General features: G+C 42.1%; 2 protein-coding genes across 7 annotated transcripts in view; one reads left to right on the plus strand and one right to left on the minus strand.

Moving 5' to 3' along the window:
* The first annotated feature begins 1,831 nt into the window (after positions 1-1,831).
* LOC137286434 (uncharacterized) lies at positions 1,832-11,994 on the plus strand. Its single transcript, XM_067818293.1, has 4 exons — positions 1,832-2,356; positions 5,958-6,693; positions 8,014-8,412; positions 11,659-11,994. The coding sequence occupies exons 1-4, from the start codon at positions 1,917-1,919 to the stop codon at positions 11,878-11,880; spliced, it is 1,797 nt and encodes a 598-aa protein (XP_067674394.1). The 5' UTR covers positions 1,832-1,916; the 3' UTR covers positions 11,881-11,994.
* Positions 11,995-15,450: 3,456 nt separating this feature from the next.
* LOC137288236 (synaptotagmin-1-like) overlaps positions 15,451-19,587 on the minus strand; it is a 93,576-nt gene continuing 89,439 nt past the window's right edge. For 5 of the 6 annotated variants that reach the window (XM_067820685.1, XM_067820684.1, XM_067820687.1 and 2 more), the window contains one exon: positions 15,451-18,839. In XM_067820685.1, coding sequence (XP_067676786.1) covers positions 18,654-18,839 — 186 coding nt within the window. In that variant the 3' untranslated portion in view covers positions 15,451-18,653. The remainder of the gene's footprint in view (positions 18,840-19,587) is intronic. The other variant, XM_067820688.1, reaches the window with a different exon arrangement.

The raw sequence follows: 19,587 nt of genomic DNA on the forward strand, positions 1-19,587 counted from the left end.
TCCCAATTACAATAGAATAATGTCACCGAAATTGAAGCGGAACGGGAAGGCTGCACAAGCCGAATAAACATTTAAACCAACGGATCTAGGATTCACCAGCAACGTTGATTTAAATTCACATCTCGCGCCCTTCACCGGTTGAACAATATTTCAATGAAACCCATTATAAACAGTTATGTTCTTTGGAGCGCTCGTTACAAATATCCTCAGCACAACTTGTGGTTAACACCAGGTCGGGAAATACCCACAACGCTGCATACCAGGGTTTTAGATGTACGGAGCAATTGTTTACATGTCATACATGGCAAGCGTTTGGGCGCTGTTCGCCTCGAAGTTCAACTATCTATTTCAGACAAATCGTATGGGATAATCAGTCTTTTATTGCATCAAAAGGAAGCTAAAGTAAGTACATATGCCCAATATATAATATAGTCCAAAATACTGTGCCTTTAAGCAAGTTCCAATATTATATTAAATTTCAGAAAACTATCCTAAGGAAGCGCTGAAAAGACCAGTATGTTGAGCGCACAAATTAATATCTTTAGCGCAGACGTCAATATCTTGAACACACAAGTTAGTATCTCCAGCAAATAAGATAATATATTGAACACACAAGTTAGTATCTTCAGCAAATAAGATAATATATTGAGCGCACAAGTTAACATATTGAGCACTCAAGTTAGTTATTATTGACCGCACGCAGAAGTTAACATCTTGAGCGTTCAAGTTAATACCTTGAGCGCTCAACTTTGTGTTTAGCATCTAGTGGCATTACTGTAACGCACGTTTGCTTGACTGTCGGCTAAGACGTGCACCTTATACCCTTTTTGGACGATTTCATACGATGGAAAGTCTTACGATGGTGCTTATGATGAGACCCTGCAAAGCATGCAAATTGATCCTAAACACCGATAAGGTTCACTGGTTTTACCACTTTTTAGCTTTATTAGATTAAGCAGTCTAGCTGTTTGTAATGTCATAACATGAAACATAAAACATTATAAATGTTAAGCTCGACATCGCTGGAATTTGTCATGGGGTAAGGTGCAATAGTCGGACCACAGAGTGGTCAGCCAGTACAATCTCTTGATGCATCAAGAATGGAAAACCTCAACGTCCAAATGAACGTCTGATACTGTCAGTGAGAAGGGTCAGGGTGGTACTTGTAGTTTGCTGAGTTTACTCCAGACATCCTGATACTGTAATGTATTACCGTTATTGTGATTTCCTGCGTATTGTATGCCAGAATCCTGAAAAAGACAGCACTTGTTGACGTCATACGACTATAGCTATTAGCATTACAAAGTGTGTCAATATTTTGCCCTGTTTGTTTTTCTGGATAGATTACAATTTTATTCAAATACTCCTTGATAGTAAGTGTATCCAGATATTAAGTTTAGATACGTCCTATCACCATGGTAATAGTAATATGCTGATGCTGTGAAAAATATGTGGTGTTGCCATACTTTGTTCTGTGTGTTTTCAGAGCTACAGATAATTTTGCAGTCATTGAGTTATGTATTCCACTGTGTTCATCTAAATTGGGTATCCAAATTTCCTTTGAGTAACCAAATAAATTGTACCCATAACTCATTCTCCATTAATTGTAAAATATCATAAAGTGTTACATAAGAAACGATAAGAAAGACTGCATATTGTCTTGTTCATGTATGGAAACAGAACCTCTTAATATACATTAGTTAATTAGTGCAGATACGCAGCTTAACTGTACCTCTGCAGCGTATGGTTGAATTCAGCTGTGCGTTTCTTTGTTTGATCAGTATAGTAACGCAGTCTAATGCACCTCAGCAACCCTGACCTTTGTGTCGAGGATATCACGTATCATCTACTACTAGTGATAACTTAGTCCATAAGCCTGCATACACGAACATGAGCATCACAGTACGGCCTAGGTGATGATGACGCGCTTCCTCTCAGTGTGCGTCCTAGCCTGCCTAGGAGTATGCTCGGCCTACCCGATCACCGCATCCTGGTTTCGTGACCGCTACACCATCTACGACTGGAACCAGACTCTGCTGCAGTTTAAGGCTATTGGCGGAGATACAGTATTGCAGAGGGCGCCACCGATCATCCGGAGGTCGCGAAATGACCTGGAGCGCGATCTGAACTTCATCTGGTGTGGAAGTACCAACAGCAGCACCGGTGTCACCGGAACGAGATGCTTTGATGAAGCAGAACAAGACCTGTCTGCTCATGGTGTGACAGTGGCGGCATTCGCAACATACCAGTACGAAGAAAACTTCAGTGATGTCATCATTGTCTGTCCGAAATTTGACAGGAAGATCGAGAGTTCCAGGATATATTATCGTCTGGTTTTACCAACAACGCCACAAAGGTACTGCATTATATATTATACATTAACACGTACCACATGCACTGGATGTAAATATGGCCGAGACAACATTGTCGCAACAAATGGAAAGTTGTCTGTAAAAGTAGTCGTGGCTTAAACGTTACATGTTGAGGCCACCACCTTGCTCCGCCACAGCCTCTGTAATTCGAGCAAATATTCTATCGTCTGTGACATTGGCCTTTTTACCACATTCTCTGTCGTTGTACAAAATCTGCGGTAGGCCCAAGCAGGGATACTCTACAACTACTGTACTCACTACCAGGGAGCCTATATAGAGTGTAGTGTAGAGTATCCCTGTCTCTATTTAGGCTCCCTGGCCCAAGTGATCACAAGCTGCGTTGCTCTTCAAATGTTATGATGAAAAAGAAGGATGATAATGACTATTGACGTAATGAAAGTACACTAAATTAGGTATCAGGTATTAAGGTGTGCTGGGTCCACCCTCCACAGTAATTGAGTTAACTTGAAATTTTACTTCGCATCAGTCTAAGTAAACTTAGTCTCAGTACTTTTCGTTACACTCCACTACTGAGTCTAACCAAACCTAGTAGGAGATCGCGTCAGGTTACCTTTGAGATTGAACGAATCAGTACACAGCTTACCAAATCGAGAAAGTGGACATTCGCACATACTTTTTGAACTTTTACCTCGGAAAAGTTTGTACCCGAACGATTCCGAATGCTATTTTCCACACGATAGCTACCAAGATATGCCCATGGAGATCGCTTCAATACAGTCAACTGTGAGTAAACAGTCACTGAAAATAGCGTGGCTGACTTTGTGTGATGGCGATTAGGTGCCTGACTCCGAGGGTGCGAGTTCGAATCCCGGATGGGACTCAACCAAAAAAAACTACTAGAATTTGTACTTAACTAAGAAAGTGAAATCCCAAATATGACATATGTTGCAACTTCAGTTGTGTTTAACAGAACTTCGGCCAGTTTATTGTATCAGTCGGAATTTTACAATGAATGAATGAATGAATGAATGAATGAATGGATGAATTATAGTAAGAATTAAGACCAAGAATTATGTGACTAAATGAAAGAAATAAAGAAAAAGCATTGCTTATAACATAATAATTTCACTCTTGGAAGGAAGGAGGGGGTCAATATAATATTGCTTGCAATATTATTGTCACTTCGACCCCTACCTTGTTTCCTTGGAAGAAGTGCTTCTGTTAAGAGTTGTGTCATGCAAAATCCTTTTGGTCATGATTCAAATACATATTTAACTACTAGTAAAAATAGTTTTGATTTTCTAACTTGATGAGAACAAAGCATAATCTCAATACTTCTAACGGACTTTAACCGTGACTTCACAATTTTCAAAACTGGCGGCGCCCTGTCTGAGGATGAATGCTGTTTAAGTTTGTTTTCACAAACTTACAAAATCAAAATTACTTTTCACTGGTAGTACAATATGTATTGTATTGATGGACAATAGGAGTTTACATGACATTGCTTAAAACATAACAATTTCACTCTTGGAAGCGAGGTGGGGGCAATATAATATTACTTACGATAATATTGTCACTTCGACCACAACCTCGTTTCCGAGAAAGAAAGCGTTATATTCATGCAAAATCCTTTTGGTCAGCAATGTGTAGTAAGCAGTCTTGATTTTATGAACTCGGTGAAACATGAACTCCATTTTCTATCCAGGAAGCGTGGTAGGGGGCGAACCATCCGATTTAGTATATACCACAGGCTTACACAACACTCGCTGCGCACCCACTGACAACCAATTTAAGCACAAACTACGGGGTCCGGTGGAAATCTGTGCATAGTGACACCATCACCCGACCCCAAAGAGCAATTGACGGCAACACAACAATTCGGCATGTCTTTGGTGATGTCGAGAAATCAGCAAAATGAAGAGCTTCTTACACATTTTCTATACAACTAACTGAAAATCGTTCCTTCTATGACGTCACTGCAGGGCTCTGGCGACAGAGTTACGTAACCTGTCTGCGGTTTCGTTTGTGGGCGAGAGAGAAGCAGACGGATTTTTAGCAACTTTTGAGCACTTGGTATTAATTAACCACAAGTTTTTTTTAAGAAGAATGGCGTTCCGTTTATGACTAACCAGAAATCTTTCATATGCAGTGGTAAAAAGAGTACCAAAAAACTGAGTTTAGTTGTTCTGCCACCATATTGGCTAGACTCGTTACGTAGCGACCCGAGACATACGTTCAGCGGCTTTTCGGGGAGTTTCTTCTCCCTCTCTATATAGGCTCCCTGCTCAAAGGTTACCTAACGCGACCTCCTACTAGGTTTTGTTAGACTCAGTAGTGGAGTGTAACGAAGAGTACCAAGACTAAGTTTACTTAGACTGACTTCGCATCGACATTGTTTCAGCCACAGGGATGGCAGCCCCCTAAATCCACGGTCAACAGTTGCATGTTTTGATCACTTTTTGATTTCACACTTACAACACATGTGTAATCGGCCTTCTCCAGTACCACATCTGCCTACCTTTCACATTGACGATAGCAAGGCAACGTTGTCTCACTGACTGCCTAAAAACACAACACCAAGGACAAATTTAAGGACTTCGACAACAAACATGGGAAGCAAGCAGGCAGTTTGCTAGGGTCTGGGCAGTCAGACGACACTTAAACAGTCCGTTACTCGTTGAAGTGGTTCTCTGTTTGTGACGTCACAGGTTTGGCCGTCTTAGCCAGGAGCAATCAGATGAAGTGCCCGTTTGATCTACACATGTCCTCAGGTTGTGAATTGTCCGTCTACTGCACCACAGTTAAAATATATAGACGTGGCCATTATGGTATTAGTCTTTATTACCTACCTTGTTCTATCCACATGATTCATTTCTCCAAACGAAAATGTCTTTTTGTTCAATATATACTACAAACAAGAGGAATGGAAACACCTACAAATGTGATAGTCATACATAAACTTAAACGTGATGAGGCCACTTACGCTCTAAGGTAAATGCAAACTTCTGTATGCTTAATGGGCATTTTCAACGGTATACTACGGTATGCATGTAGTGAAGCAGCTGATTCATTTCGTTAAGTTTGAGTGCAATGAATAGCGAAAAGCAAGGGTGTTGAAAGACACCAGCACCATGTTTGATTCAAACGCCCAAACACAACTGCCCAGTGCATGTATGGAATCCGTGTTCCTTGTATGCTGCTAATTGATTTTCATGTAAAAATGCGTATGTCCGTTTATGGCCCTGAAACGTTTGATGTTGAATTTATTGGTGAATATTCAAAATGTCGTCATTTTGCGTGTCTTACACGATTCAAGGTCAGTGCCGAGTGTAACCTCTATGTGACTGTGTGACAGCCAGCACTCTCCACAGCATACCCCTGTCAGCCTCCTGATCCTGTGAAGGGAAAGTCTGCGCCATTCCTCCTGTAAAGCAGTTTCCAATTGCGGCAGGTTCCTTTATTGCATACCACGACCAGTTATGTCCCAGACATGGTCCAAAGGGTTAAGGCTGAGCGTACTAATCTTATCTGACATTGTGTTAATTATCTGACATTATTGGCATCATTTAGGTGTTCTACGACCTGGTAGAGCCTGTATGTTCACCGCCCTGTTATTCATTTCAGTGATCCCTGTAATATAACATCCGGGTCGTCAGTAGTGGTGCTCTTCACGTCATTCTCAGGCACGGATCCCCACGAGTTATTGTTGGAGAGTGCAGCTGCCAACAACATGTCTGTGTACCTCGGGCTTCCCGCTGTTCCTGCTAGCTATGACAAGCGTGGTTTTGACGAAGAACTTATGCCAGCTTATTACGAATTTACCTCACGGGTTCTTCTCGACCACAAATCGCGATACTCACACAAGATTGGCGGTGAAGTCGACCGCTGGACATTTACAAGAAACCACCATTCAAACAAAGCCATAAAAACTGCTTTACATGGCAGCAGATCCGTGTTCGATGTCATTGCAGGGTACTACTCAACAGATGAAAGCTGTCTCGCTCAGCTTGACACCAAATCGATCTATCTTCAGTTGTACAGAAATCTTGGCAAAGCTGTTCATGGCGTCGGCAAGCGTTTTGCAATCTCCCCATTTGTTGACTTAAACCGATCCCAGCTCAATGCCACGGTAGACCTACACGTGCAGGGCTTCACGAACATCGTTTCCATGGCGGAAGTGGACATCGTGGCGGTTCAAGAAGGTCGCGGGGCAGGGAAGGGGTGTTACTACTGGCCCAACCAACTGGACACAGCTGTTGCAGAGGTGGATTCCAAGCTGGATGAGATCATTCACTATCTCAGCCCAACTCTCGAACCTAACATCACATACCGGGATGCATTCACTGCCAGTAACCAAGAGGTATACTTACTTGACGGTAATGATAGGGTTACATCGTTTTTATACCTAACATCAAGGAACGTAAATATACATGCATACATCAGCAGTTACGTTGTGTTCGATGTCCAGCAATGTGAGATATCGATTTGATTTAAAACTTATTACAAAAAGTCAAATCTTTACTTGCCTGAAAACAATTGCCGGAAGACTGCAAACTTGAGATCGAAATAACCACAACTGAAGCGCAATTACGTCACAATCAAAAACTATTTGGTAATTCGTTCGTTAGCATTTTAGTTAGCTTGCATTAAACATGGGTCTATACTTACTTAACTCGTCATTGTGCGTGTGCGTTTGATTTTGCGTATGCATCAGTGTGTGCATCATGTACTTGGTCATGATATCATGGGTCACAGGGTCACGTGTTGGTGACTTCAGCTAGTTATATAACGTGGTTAGTTTCTAACTTCAGTGGCAATGATGTCTCTCGTATTTTCTGGTCATTTGATATATGTGCGTGGGTTGTGTCTTCCCTGGCACTCATCCATCGTGAGTGAGGGGTTCACATGTTTGTCATGTTTATCACATGGGAATGGTTGGAGATCGAATAGGCGCAGCCGTGAAGGAACACACTGCTGTAGTTATATAGATTTAGAGGCTTAGAGGTGGAAAGTTGTAGCTGTTGCCTATACACCAGGCTTAGAGGTGGAGAGTTGTAGATTGGTTGTATCAGTTGCTTGGGAGTCTGACTTCACGGTTTCGAGGTGGAAAGTTGTAGCTGTTGCTTATACACCAGGCTTAGAGGTGGAAATGTGTAGCTGTTGCCTATACACCAGGCTTAGAGGTGGAAAGTTGTAGATTGGTTGTATCAGTTGCTTGTGTCAGACTTCATGGTTCCGAGGTGGAAAGTTGTAGCTGTTGCTTATACACCAGGCTTAGAGGTGGAAATGTGTAGCTGTTTCCTATACACCAGGCTTAGAGGTGGAAAGTTGTAGATTGGTTGTATCAGTTGCTTGTGTCAGACTTCATGGTTCCGAGGTGGAAAGTTGTAGCTGTAGCAATAGCGTTATACATGAGGTTCAAATCCCTGTTTCACTTGGACGTTAATATTTCATACGTTAGCACCAATGCACGAGGTCTTGATCAACAGGTCAACCACCCGCACCCCTTTCTACCGGTCGTCATACCACTCAAATACGCTTATCAATGGACTCTATATTTCCTATGCGCAATGGATGGGAAGACTTAGGTGTGACCCATGTGTGCTTTCAAATACCCAGTTTTATACTTCTAAAGGTCCATATTCTTTAGTTTATGGTATTTTGTTTCGTCTAATTACAGCTTTTCCGGCAATTTGGCCAGATACAAGATTTCAAACACAAACAAGGACATCAGTTCGAGTACTGGCTCAACATTGAAGCATTTGAATATCTTCGATATGACCCATGTCTCCCAGTAGATCCTATGGCTTCTGGTATGGGGGAACTCTTACAGAGGACGACGAAGTCACGTATTGACAGGGCGCTGACTGTTGCTGGGGCTACTCCAAAGAAGATTATATCATTTGCTTGGGACTCTGACTTCACGTGTACGACCCAAGAGTATAAGTACAGTCTGGAAGAGGAAATACGTCAGGATTCATCACGACCAATCATTGCCAACTGCTCCTTTCACTCAAAGGCCAATTTATCCGTTGTCGTTATTGGCTACAACCTGGAGGGAGAGACACAAGGCTTTGTGGTAAGTAAACGTGCTGGGAAGTTTGAAATCAGATCACTTGTTAGTGAAACACGACAGACTCGTATTCACCATTCGAATGGGGCCCTAGGATTTAGTGAGTGAATCAAACTAAGCATGCGAAACAAATGAACAATACTTGGAGCATGTCTTTCTTTAGTTCGACGAGGGGCACAGTGATCCCACTCGCTTTAAACGACCCCAAAATATGTCATTAGGTTTGCGAGAAATCTAGGAAACCTAACATGATTTCGAATCAAAATACCACGGCCAGGCTTTGGGGATTTTGCAGATTGGATGAGTCCAAGACCTCCATCTAGGCTGTAACCTTCCTGATACTGAGACCACGACATTGTAGTGTAGGTTCAAGTGACAGTTATACCACGTCTTTGAGGGTGAGATCAACTGGCACTGAAATCCACTGGTCTGTGGCTGTGGTGAGCTAACACTGAAACCCACTGGTCTGTGGCTGTGGTGAGCTAACACTGAAACCCACTGGTCTGTGGCTGTGGTAAACTAAACTCAAATCCACTCGTCTATGAGTGGTGTGAACTAAACTGAAGTAGCTGAAACAGATTGACTGACTAACTCCTATATTGTGCTGTTGTGGCGAAGACTATAATGATTGCTGCTCTGTAGGTGGGACGGATAGACTGCACAGCTCAGTGAAGTTCACCGTAGTAGCGGAAGTAGAAAAGCTCTTGACATTACCTTTCTCCATCTCCAGGTGAAAACTTGTGCTGCTCCCACCTGCGTAGGGGTGGGGGTGGGAGTGGTTGGGGTTTGAGGGAGAGAGTGGACAACTACTGCTCTGTAAGGGGAGCTGACAATCGCAGCTCTGTTTGGAGAGCGGATAACTACTGCTCTGTAGGGGGAGCAGGCAAACGCTGCTCTGAAGGAGTAGTGGACAACTACTGCTCTGCTGGGGGGAGCGGATAACTACTGCTCTGTGTGGGTAGTGGACAACTACTGCTCTGTGTGGGTAGTGGACAACTACTGCTCTCTGGGGGGAGCGGACAACTACTGCTCTGTGTGGGTAGTGGACAACTACTGCTCTGTGTGGGTAGTGGACAACTACTGCTCTCTGGGGTAGTGGACAACTACTGCTCTGTGGGGTAATGGACAACTACTGCTCTCTGCGGGTAGTGAACAAATACTGCTCTGTGTGGGTAGTGGACAACTACTGCTCTGTGGGAGTAGTGGACAACTACTGCTCTGCTGGGGGCGGGTGAACAACGACTGCTCTGTGCGGGTAGTGGACAACTACTGCTCTGTAGGGGAGTGGACAACTACTGCTCTGTGGGGGTAGTGGACAACTACTGCTCCGTGGGGAAAATGGACAACTACTGCACTGTGGGAGTAGTGGACAACTACTGCTCTCTGCGGGTAGTGAACAAATACTGCTCTGTGTGGGTAGTGGACAACTACTGCTCTGTGGGAGTAGTGGACAACTACTGCTCTGCTGGGGGCGGGTGAACAACGACTGCTCTGTGCGGGTAGTGGACAACTACTGCTCTGTAGGGGAGTGGACAACTACTGCTCTGTGGGGGTAGTGGACAACTACTGCTCCGTGGGGAAAATGGACAACTACTGCACTGTGGGAGTAGTGGACAACTACTGCTCTCTGCGGGTAGTGAACAAATACTGCTCTGTGTGGGTAGTGGACAACTACTGCTCTGTGGGAGTAGTGGACAACTACTGCTCTGCTGGGGGCGGGTGAACAACGACTGCTCTGTGCGGGTAGTGGACAACTACTGCTCTGTAGGGGAGTGGACAACTACTGCTCTGTGGGGGTAGTGGACAACTACTGCTCCGTGGGGGAAATGGACAACTACTGCACTGTGGGAGTAGTGGACAACTACTGCTCTGTGCGGGTAGTGAACAAATACTGCTCTGTGTGGGTAGTGGACAACTACTGCTCTGTGGGAGTAGTGGACAACTACTGCTCTGCTGGGGGCGGGTGAACAACTACTGCTCTGTGGAGGAGTGGACAACTACTGCTCTGTGGGGGTAGTGGACAACTACTGCTCCGTGGGGGAAATGGACAACTACTGCACTGTGGGAGTAGTGGACAACTACTGCTCTGTGCGGGTAGTGAACAAATACTGCTCTGTGTGGGTAGTGGACAACTACTGCTCTGTGGGAGTAGTGGACAACTACTGCTCTGCTGGGGGCGGGTGAACAACTACTGCTCTGTGGGGGTAGTGGACAACTACTGCTCTGTAGGGGAGTGGACAACTACTGCTCTGTGGGGGTAGTGGACAACTACTGCTCCGTGGGGGAAATGGACAACTACTGCTCTGTGGGATAGTGGACAACTATTGCTCTGTGGGAGTAGTGGACAACTACTGCTCTGTAGGGGGAGTGGACAACTACTACTCTGTAAGGGGAGCTGACAACCACAGCTGTGTTTGGGGAGCGGGCAACCGCTGCTCTGAAGGAGTAGTTGGCAACTACTGCTCTGTGGGGGCGAGTGGACAACTACTGTTCTGTAGGGGGAGTGGACAACTACTGCTCTGTAGGGGGAGTGGACAACTACTGCTCTGTAGGGGGAGTGGACAACTACTGCTCTGTAGGAGGAGTGGACAACTACTGCTCTGTAGGGGGAGTGGACAACTACTGCTCTGTAGGGGGAGTGGACAACTACTGTTCTGTAGGGGGAGTGGACAACTACAGCTCTGTAGGGGGAGTGGACAACTACTGTTCTGTAGGGGGAGTGGACAACTACTGTTCTGTAGGGGGAGTGGACAACTACTGTTCTGTAGGGGGAGCGGACAACTACTGCTCTGTAGGGGGAGCGGACAACTACTGCTCTGTAGGGGGAGTGGACAACTACTGTTCTGTAGGAGGAGTGGACAACTACTGTTCTGTAGGGGGAGTGGACAACTACTGTTCTGTAGGGGGAGTGGACAACTACTGTTCTGTAGGGGGAGTGGACAACTACTGTTCTGTAGGAGGAGTGGACAACTACTGCTCTGTAGGGGGAGTGGACAACTACTGCTCTGTAGGGGGAGCGGACAACTACTGCTCTGTAGGGGGAGTGGACAACTACAGCTCTGTAGGGGGAGTGGACAACTACTGTTCTGTAGGGGGAGTGGACAACTACTGTTCTGTAGGGGGAGTGGACAACTACTGTTCTGTAGGGGGAGTGGACAACTACTGTTCTGTGGGGGTAGTGGACACCTGCATTGATGCCCGAGTGTACTTCCTTGTAAACTGAGTTATATAACTGATGATTGTGCCTTGTAGGTTGAGTGGACTGACAGGGAGCACAAGCGTCACAGTGACCCCGTGAATGGCTACTACTATGAGACGGACTGGGGACAGAGCCACAACAAGGTGGATACTCTGGTATACATAATGTTGTGGGATATCCCTGACATGAATCAGGACCTGCCTGACAAGGGTATTGTCACTGTGAAGGCAAATGGAGCATATCATGACTGTGTATTCCAATATGACTATTCTTAGCAAAAGCAGGTTGTATTTTCAATGTTACAAATAATTTGTATTTCTTGGACAGAACTTTGACTTATTGTCTCTCATTGTCAGTCTTCCACTTGATAAACAGATTGGGCAGTGCTTCTTGTGGGTTTTGTTTTGTTGTTTTTGTTGTTGTTTTTTTTCCTATGAGAAAGAATCTCTCAGTGGTTCCTCTTGTCGTAACTCTACCATGAAAGATACAGGAAAGCAAAATGGGTTAATGGAGCACTACCAGTCATCAGATTCCTTCCCTTGCCTTTGGAATGGCCCAAACCAAACAGGGTTATCTAGCGTACATCATAACTGTGTTCCATCACTAACTTTGTTTCTTAGTTTTTGTGTGTTCTGTGAACAATTCTATGTTGATAATGTTTTCAATATTGAGTGATACTAACCGAAGACCGAAAACTCTAAGACAAAGCATCTGCTAAATTATTCTATATGCAGTGGCACAGTTGTTCACCAGGGTCGTTCACAGTATCAGTTGTGAAGGGAACATTTCTCAAGCATTCCCATGAACTATCCCCTGAAGAAAGGAAAATGATACCTATCCCAGTACGTTGTCTAAATTAGAGGTATATGGAGTTATGAAATCTGTGAATGGCTCATAGAATGTAATTAATAGGTAGATGGTGACTCTACCATATCAATTTAAGAGAATCTATTACCTTCTCTGAGAAGTATTTTGGAAATTGTAAAGATGAAAGAAAAACAAGTTCTATGGATTGTCATTTTTTTATTGTATGAAGGCAGCATTGATAACAGTGCTTGAATCTACAAGGAAACATTGCATTCATTGTAATCAAGTTGACTATCCGTAGAACTTGGTTTCCGATAATCTATTATCTTTAATGAAAACAAATTGTCACATGGATACATCCACAAAATCGTGAGTCAAATAGTTTCACTGCGATAACTCAATAATGCAAGTAGGAGTCAGTGACCTTTTGCGAAAAGGACACAGTTAGAGGAATTATGCAGTGAATGGTAAATACCAAGATTTGAGTACTATATGAGGGAAGGGTATTTCTTCTTGTACCAATGTAAAAGATTGGCAAATGAGTTTAAATGTGACAGGAAAGGCACAGACAAGTCACATGCTGACAGGCATGTCATGTCTGTTGTTCTAATAGAGTCCAAACAACAATAAAAAGAGTGGAAGCAGCGGGCAGCACCATCATCATGATGGCAAAGACTGGTCCACAAGCTGAATAGTTTGTGACCATAGAGCTCTGGGATTATCTGAAAATGTCTCTATGATAAACTATCTTCCCCAAACCAAGACAATATTTGGAGCATACTTTTTGTCTTATGAGACATAGTTTAAGAGCCATAGGAAGTCTCGCAAATCAAAAGTGCAATCGTTTGTACTTGGCTTTACCTCCCTCAAAACGAAGCAGCCGCGATACCATGCCCAGTCAGAGCACTTGGATGTGCATTCAAGTGTAATGTAGATATTTCATTGGCCACGGGTTCATTTGCTGATATGCTTAGCCGGCTCTTTGTTTATGGTGTATAAGCCCGATAGGTGCTAACTGCATGTGGTCAGTGATTGAAGTGCATTGCATACTGTCATTAGTAGACACAAACAGGCAGACATATGAGTGTCAGTAAACCAGACACTGAGTTCCCTCTGTGACACAGTCTGCTTATCACAATCAACTTTTTTTTTCAACAAGTTTTTTTCTTTTTTCTTTTTTTTTCTTTTTTCAACAACACTGGGGGGAAATTAGTGAATCGTTTGAACTCCAATTTCGCGGGCTTTTTTTCATCACGGTTTTTTCAACTTTATATGGGTTGCAGTGGCATTATTGATGATTTGCTTCGCCAAGTGCATACCCAAAGGTATCAGCATCTGCACAGTTGTGTTTTACGATGCATGTGGCCTTCAATACTGATCCAGATAGGCTGTCCTCCTGGTAGTTTGTCAAAAGGCAGTGTGTGAAGATGTACTGATCTGTACTGACTACACCCTGCCGTAAAGTGCGTAAAAACAACATCCTCCTTTCAAAGAATTTACCACCATCGCGTTGATTGATTGATTGCTCATTATTGGTTAACTAAACTACTTAGAATGGCGGACATCATACAGTTAGATGCCAGATGTGCTATCTTGGGTGACCAATGAGAGGTTTATCAGGTTTTCACAAATGTGACAGACGTGAAAAAATGTGTTACTTTTTTCGCAAATTAGACTGTTGGAAGACACACGGCATAGAGAAGGATTATTTATCAGCTGCAGATGATTGGAATATCGTTCTTTTATGTGGATTTTGATGGATACATTCCTGAACAAGGTAGTAGCCTGACATTGTTGCTATAACATTAGTCGGTTATAAAAATTCATTATTTGCATTTTGTTTTAATTTATTTGTTGCAGCATTCAGCAGAATCTATATGACAGAAAACACACACTACATCGCTTATGGTTGTGAAATATGATCCACTTTAAGAATGAAGATTTTTTATGGATATCAACTTCTTTATGAGAGAACACAACGTTTCGGAGTTAATGCTTACTCCTTCATCAGGTGATTGAGAAAGGGATACAGAGGTGTATTTATATGTACAGGTAAAACAATGACAAAGTAACAAGTGGAATGAGTTAACGAAAGCTAGTATAAACAAGCACTGATAGGAAGCCGATAGTTAAGATAACAATGATGGAAGCCAATGGTAATGCATTACAGTTGATGATTGGGGATAAGGATGGAAGCCAATGGTGATACATTACGCATGATAGGATGATGTACATAACACACGATAGGGGGTGAGCATGTTACATGCTCCACTGATATGATCCACTTTGGCAGTCTATACAATGTTTAAACACAGTCATGTTAGAAATTTACTGTAAGTATAAGCAGACCGCGTGTTCTTTTATTAATTTTCAAAATCATACAAATATGACAAGAAACTAAATAGGGTTATGAGACAAAATATAAAGACGTACACTGGCTTCGTTATTTTCCCGTCCTAATAGTTTTTTACCATTTCTACCACTGGCAGATGATTAACCTTCAAAGTGTTTCATTTGTTTTCATAATACATTTGTAATGAAGTAAAAATGACTTCACCTTAGGTGATCGGTCTATAATTAAACTCTCACTTGCGCATACGGGCTGCGCAGCACAGGTCACGAACCAGTCACGAATTCTGGGATATCATCCGGGTACTCACGGGAGAAAAAACAATAACGAAAGGAACAACCAGTCCACGGAAATCGCTCCACATCAGTGCCCCTTTAAGTCTAGCGTCAAACTTACTATTCACCCCAATGTCTATAGGAGTGAGTGGGTTTAGTTTTCCGCCGCACTCAGCAATATTCCAGCTATATAGTGGCGGTCTGTAACCAGACCAGACAATCCAGTGATCAACAACATGAGCATCGACCTGCGCAATTGGGAACCGATGATATGTGTCAACGAAGTCAGCGAGCCTGACCACCCGATCCCGTTAGTCGCCTTTTAAGGCAAACATGTGTTGCTGACGGCCTATTCTACCCCGGACCTTCACAGATCCATGTCTAACGGAAACACACCAACGACAACAGTATGATTTGATGGGGTACCTGGCTTTATTTGACCAAAAATACAACAATTGCTGTACACTGTTTGCCAAAGAGAACTATAAATTAAGACTGCCTTGTACAGAGGCCTAGAATAGAGCAACTGCTTGTGTGACCTTGGCTTGTAGTTACTTTACCCCATACATAGACAGGCATAATGGTGCCTGTAATGCAGAAGGTAAAAACCTACAACTGTGGTAGCCTTGTGATCATCATTGCATTGATGTTTTGTCAGTATTGTGACAGATATTAGAGATTTTTAATGAAGATTTCAGAAGGAAAATGCTTTAACAGACATCATAGTGAAATCATTGCAAAGAAGAAGCACAGAGGGGAACTGCTTATTTACAGTTAAATATGCCCAGCTGGCATAAGTTATGGAATGCTGCTGAAGTCAGTGGCTGAATGTGAAGGTGTTTGTAGGTGGAATGATAGGAGGTCTACAGGCTGTAGATATGTAATCTGTCAGACTTTGTGACATAAAACTGTTATCTGATTTGTATCCAATGGTATATCACATCCAGCCACTGACCTACAATTCAAGGAAGGAAATGCTTGTTTTGGAATGTGTCAACATTTTCAACACAGAAGCTGGGTTGCACCAGATGCCTATACATCATGATATGGCTTTCAAAAACAAATAAAAGAAAATTATGTCAACATTAAATTTAAAACTCTTTGGAAAAATGTCCAATAATAAATGCAAATCTTAAAATTGTAAATGTTTATGAGAACAGCAATACAACAGCTTAAGTCTGTTTAGCATATGAGTATGTAATTCATACTTTTAGCACTGAAAAAGATTCTTCCTATATTTGATTTCAATATTATGGAATTTATTGCTGTCTGAATTTGCCCTTTCAAGTAATAATAAAATTTGGAATGAACCATAATGTCTTCTTAAGTAAATTGGGATATATGAGAAAACAAAAACTAAACTCACTTGCAAGGAAAGGTTTTCTTTAGTGGATTGAAATTAATCAAGTCAAATGAAGTCAACTGGGAATGTTCATCAATATGTTTTTTTCCCTTTTTTTAGTGATGTTAACGGGAAGTGTATATGACCTTTTTTTCAGTACAACAGAAAAAGCACAAGACAGGTGAAAGATAACCACCACTTACTACTAGGCAACACAAACATAGAGTAAATGCCACAATAAAAACACAAAAGTTTAAGACATTTCCTGAGAAATAAAACAATGCTTTCAGTCCTGTTCTCAAAGCCAGTCTCATAACATATACATTTGATTTCAATTTTGAACCAGGTATCATTGAATGCAGTTATATCCTTTAATTTCCTTTGTCTTCCCTCCAGTAGAATAAAACAAAACATAATAATCTCTCTACTATACATAAATATCAACCATCTTTAACGAGATTATACATTTATCACAGTGAAATATTAAGAGTGCACACACGTTGAAAGTAATGACACTATGTGAGAACATCACATTTCTAAATGGCAGAGCTTTAAAAACATTTGAAGACTTAACAGTGATTAGCTGACTAACAGACAGGCCAAAGTAGACATTAGCTGATTAAAGGTCAGGAAAGAAAAATAGGACATGTATATGATCCATTAATGCACAAATTCAAGATATTTCGGATCAATTGGTTTCTACAAATGTAACTAAAGCTCTGCAATAACAACTTGGGAAGAACGAAAGCAAAGAACCAAGATTAGCCTGTTAAAACAGTCTAATTAGACACCAGGATTTATATGTACAACGAAGGAGAAGTCCACTAATCCAAAAATAATCCATGATGGAAACATTCAAGTGCCAAGTGGTATGTTTGAGATGCTTAGTCTGAATCTTGGTGATACAGTCATTCATGAGATGTTCACATTGTTATATACCACTGTATGCATTATACATAGCCTCTGAAATCTGTATACATACCCTCTGAAATCTGTATACATAGCCTCTGAAATCTGTATACATTGCCTCTGAACACTATATACATTGTGAACACTGTGCACATTGCCAGATATCTGTATAGACTGCCTTTGAACACTGTAAACAATGACACTTAACAATGTATACACAGTGATAGAATATTGTACACACTGCCTTTAAATACTGTACACATTCCCTCAGAACAGCGTACACATTGCCACTGGACATTGTATACATTTCTTCAGAACAGAGTATACACTCCCTTTGAACACTGTATATATTGCCATGAACACTGAATACATTGCCATAAAATTGTATACATTGCCACAGTACACTGTACACATCGTCACTGAATGTTTTAGAACTGTGACTATAATCAGGACACACTGAAATATAACAATGTATACACTGCTGTTCAACACTGTATGATCTGATTCAGTACAGCAAATACCTGGGTGGTGCCTCAAACGAAAGAGCATGTGCACAATTTTCCACTCATATGCTAAGGGTGGATTTTCACAAGCAGACGCCCATTTGTATATTTTTAAATTAATGGACTTGAACTACATATTGGGGTTTGCAGTTTCCCCTGCTAACAGAGAGACTGAGGAAAGGATGTTACACCTATTCGGGCACAAATCATGTCAACACAAACCCTGGGCCAAACTGCAACACCCTATAATTTATGCAGCAGGAATTGAAAATTCGATTGAATTTCACATGATTTGTTAATGTTTATTCTTAGTGTTGTGACCTGCTATTTGTAAACAGTTATTTAACTCATGTGAAACACAGTTCTATGTGCCCATGTCATGATGTGCCACCCAGCACCATCAACCACAAGTCCTAGTTTGGCTGAAACTATCTGTTATATACACTATAGACTGAGAGATATCTGGTCAGAAATATAACTAATACCATCACCCAGACACATTGTGCACTACCAACTCCCCTAGCTGGCCCAGCATGTGGCTATTACCATTCATCAGTGCTGGGTTAGTCAAATCAGGTGAAACTGTCTTGTAAGAGTTTGCAGGTGTCGCACTTGCCTGCATGTAACCAAGTATGTATACTACTGATACACAATAGGAACCACAGACCCAACACATTACTTTACCAGACAAATATGTTGATATTAATGTCAGAGTAGACTCGACAAAACTGATAGAATTGGGAGTTGTTGCCACTGAAACATGATATAGACTAGCACTGTTGACTATCAGGTGTAAGACAGTCATAATCTGCTGAACAGACTGCTGCTGCTGCTGGCCAATGGTGTCGTTTGTGGGGGTGCCTTAATTCTTCTCGGGCACTTCTTGTAGCGTATGCCACTGGGCAATGGGTCGGCGAGGGTTGGCCAGCATGTCACTCCAGTGACGGAGTTCTGTGCCAGTGGAGTTGCACCCAAGCATAATACGACCAATGGGCTCAGACGTACCGATCCTGTCGTAATCAACCACTGTGATTATCAGGGTCACTTTCTGAAATGAGATGAAAACAGGCTGGATGTACATAATATTCATAGCAGTGCATTTAGATTTCTGACAAGACAGAATGTTATACTTCGAGGCCTCTAGACTTTAAATTTGTAAAAATATTTTCATCATTTATTATCATACTTTGACTTAAATTCTTTATTGAATGATATGATAAAATATATATTACAAAAAGCTTTCATACTAATTATCGAGATGTTCTTAAACAACTTTATATCTTTAATAAAAGAAGTGACAGATGACAAGGGGTTAGTAGTGGACGTGATCTGTGTTATTTACATTGACATAAAGGACAGTATACATTGTTCTCAGGAGCTACACAATGAAACTCAGACAGCTTCTCCAAATAAACAACTGATACAATAATATGTGAAGTGACTGAGTTCCACATGTGCCTGAGAAACTACTGACACTGCTGACCACAATGTCACAGATTTTCAATAAAAGCAATTAAGTAGTAGATACATTTTATTGTCACTGTAGCTGGTTGTGGTTTGTCTGTCAAATATGATGCTAAGTTGCAGTGTGGTCAGCAGTGAACTAACAAAGCATCTAGTGGTGGCCCAGCATCAGGCTCCCACTGGCTTGGGCATACATGAGTCTGGACGTACAGGGCTGTGTGTGTGTCTGTGTGTCTGTCTGTCTGTGTGTTTGTGTTTGCGTGCGTGCATGCGTGTCTGTGTGCACGCACACGCATGTGTGTGTGTGTATGTATGTGCATGCGTATGGCATG

This window comes from Haliotis asinina, chromosome 6, assembly GCF_037392515.1.
Source record: "Haliotis asinina isolate JCU_RB_2024 chromosome 6, JCU_Hal_asi_v2, whole genome shotgun sequence".
In the NCBI taxonomy this organism is placed as follows: domain Eukaryota; kingdom Metazoa; phylum Mollusca; class Gastropoda; order Lepetellida; family Haliotidae; genus Haliotis; species Haliotis asinina.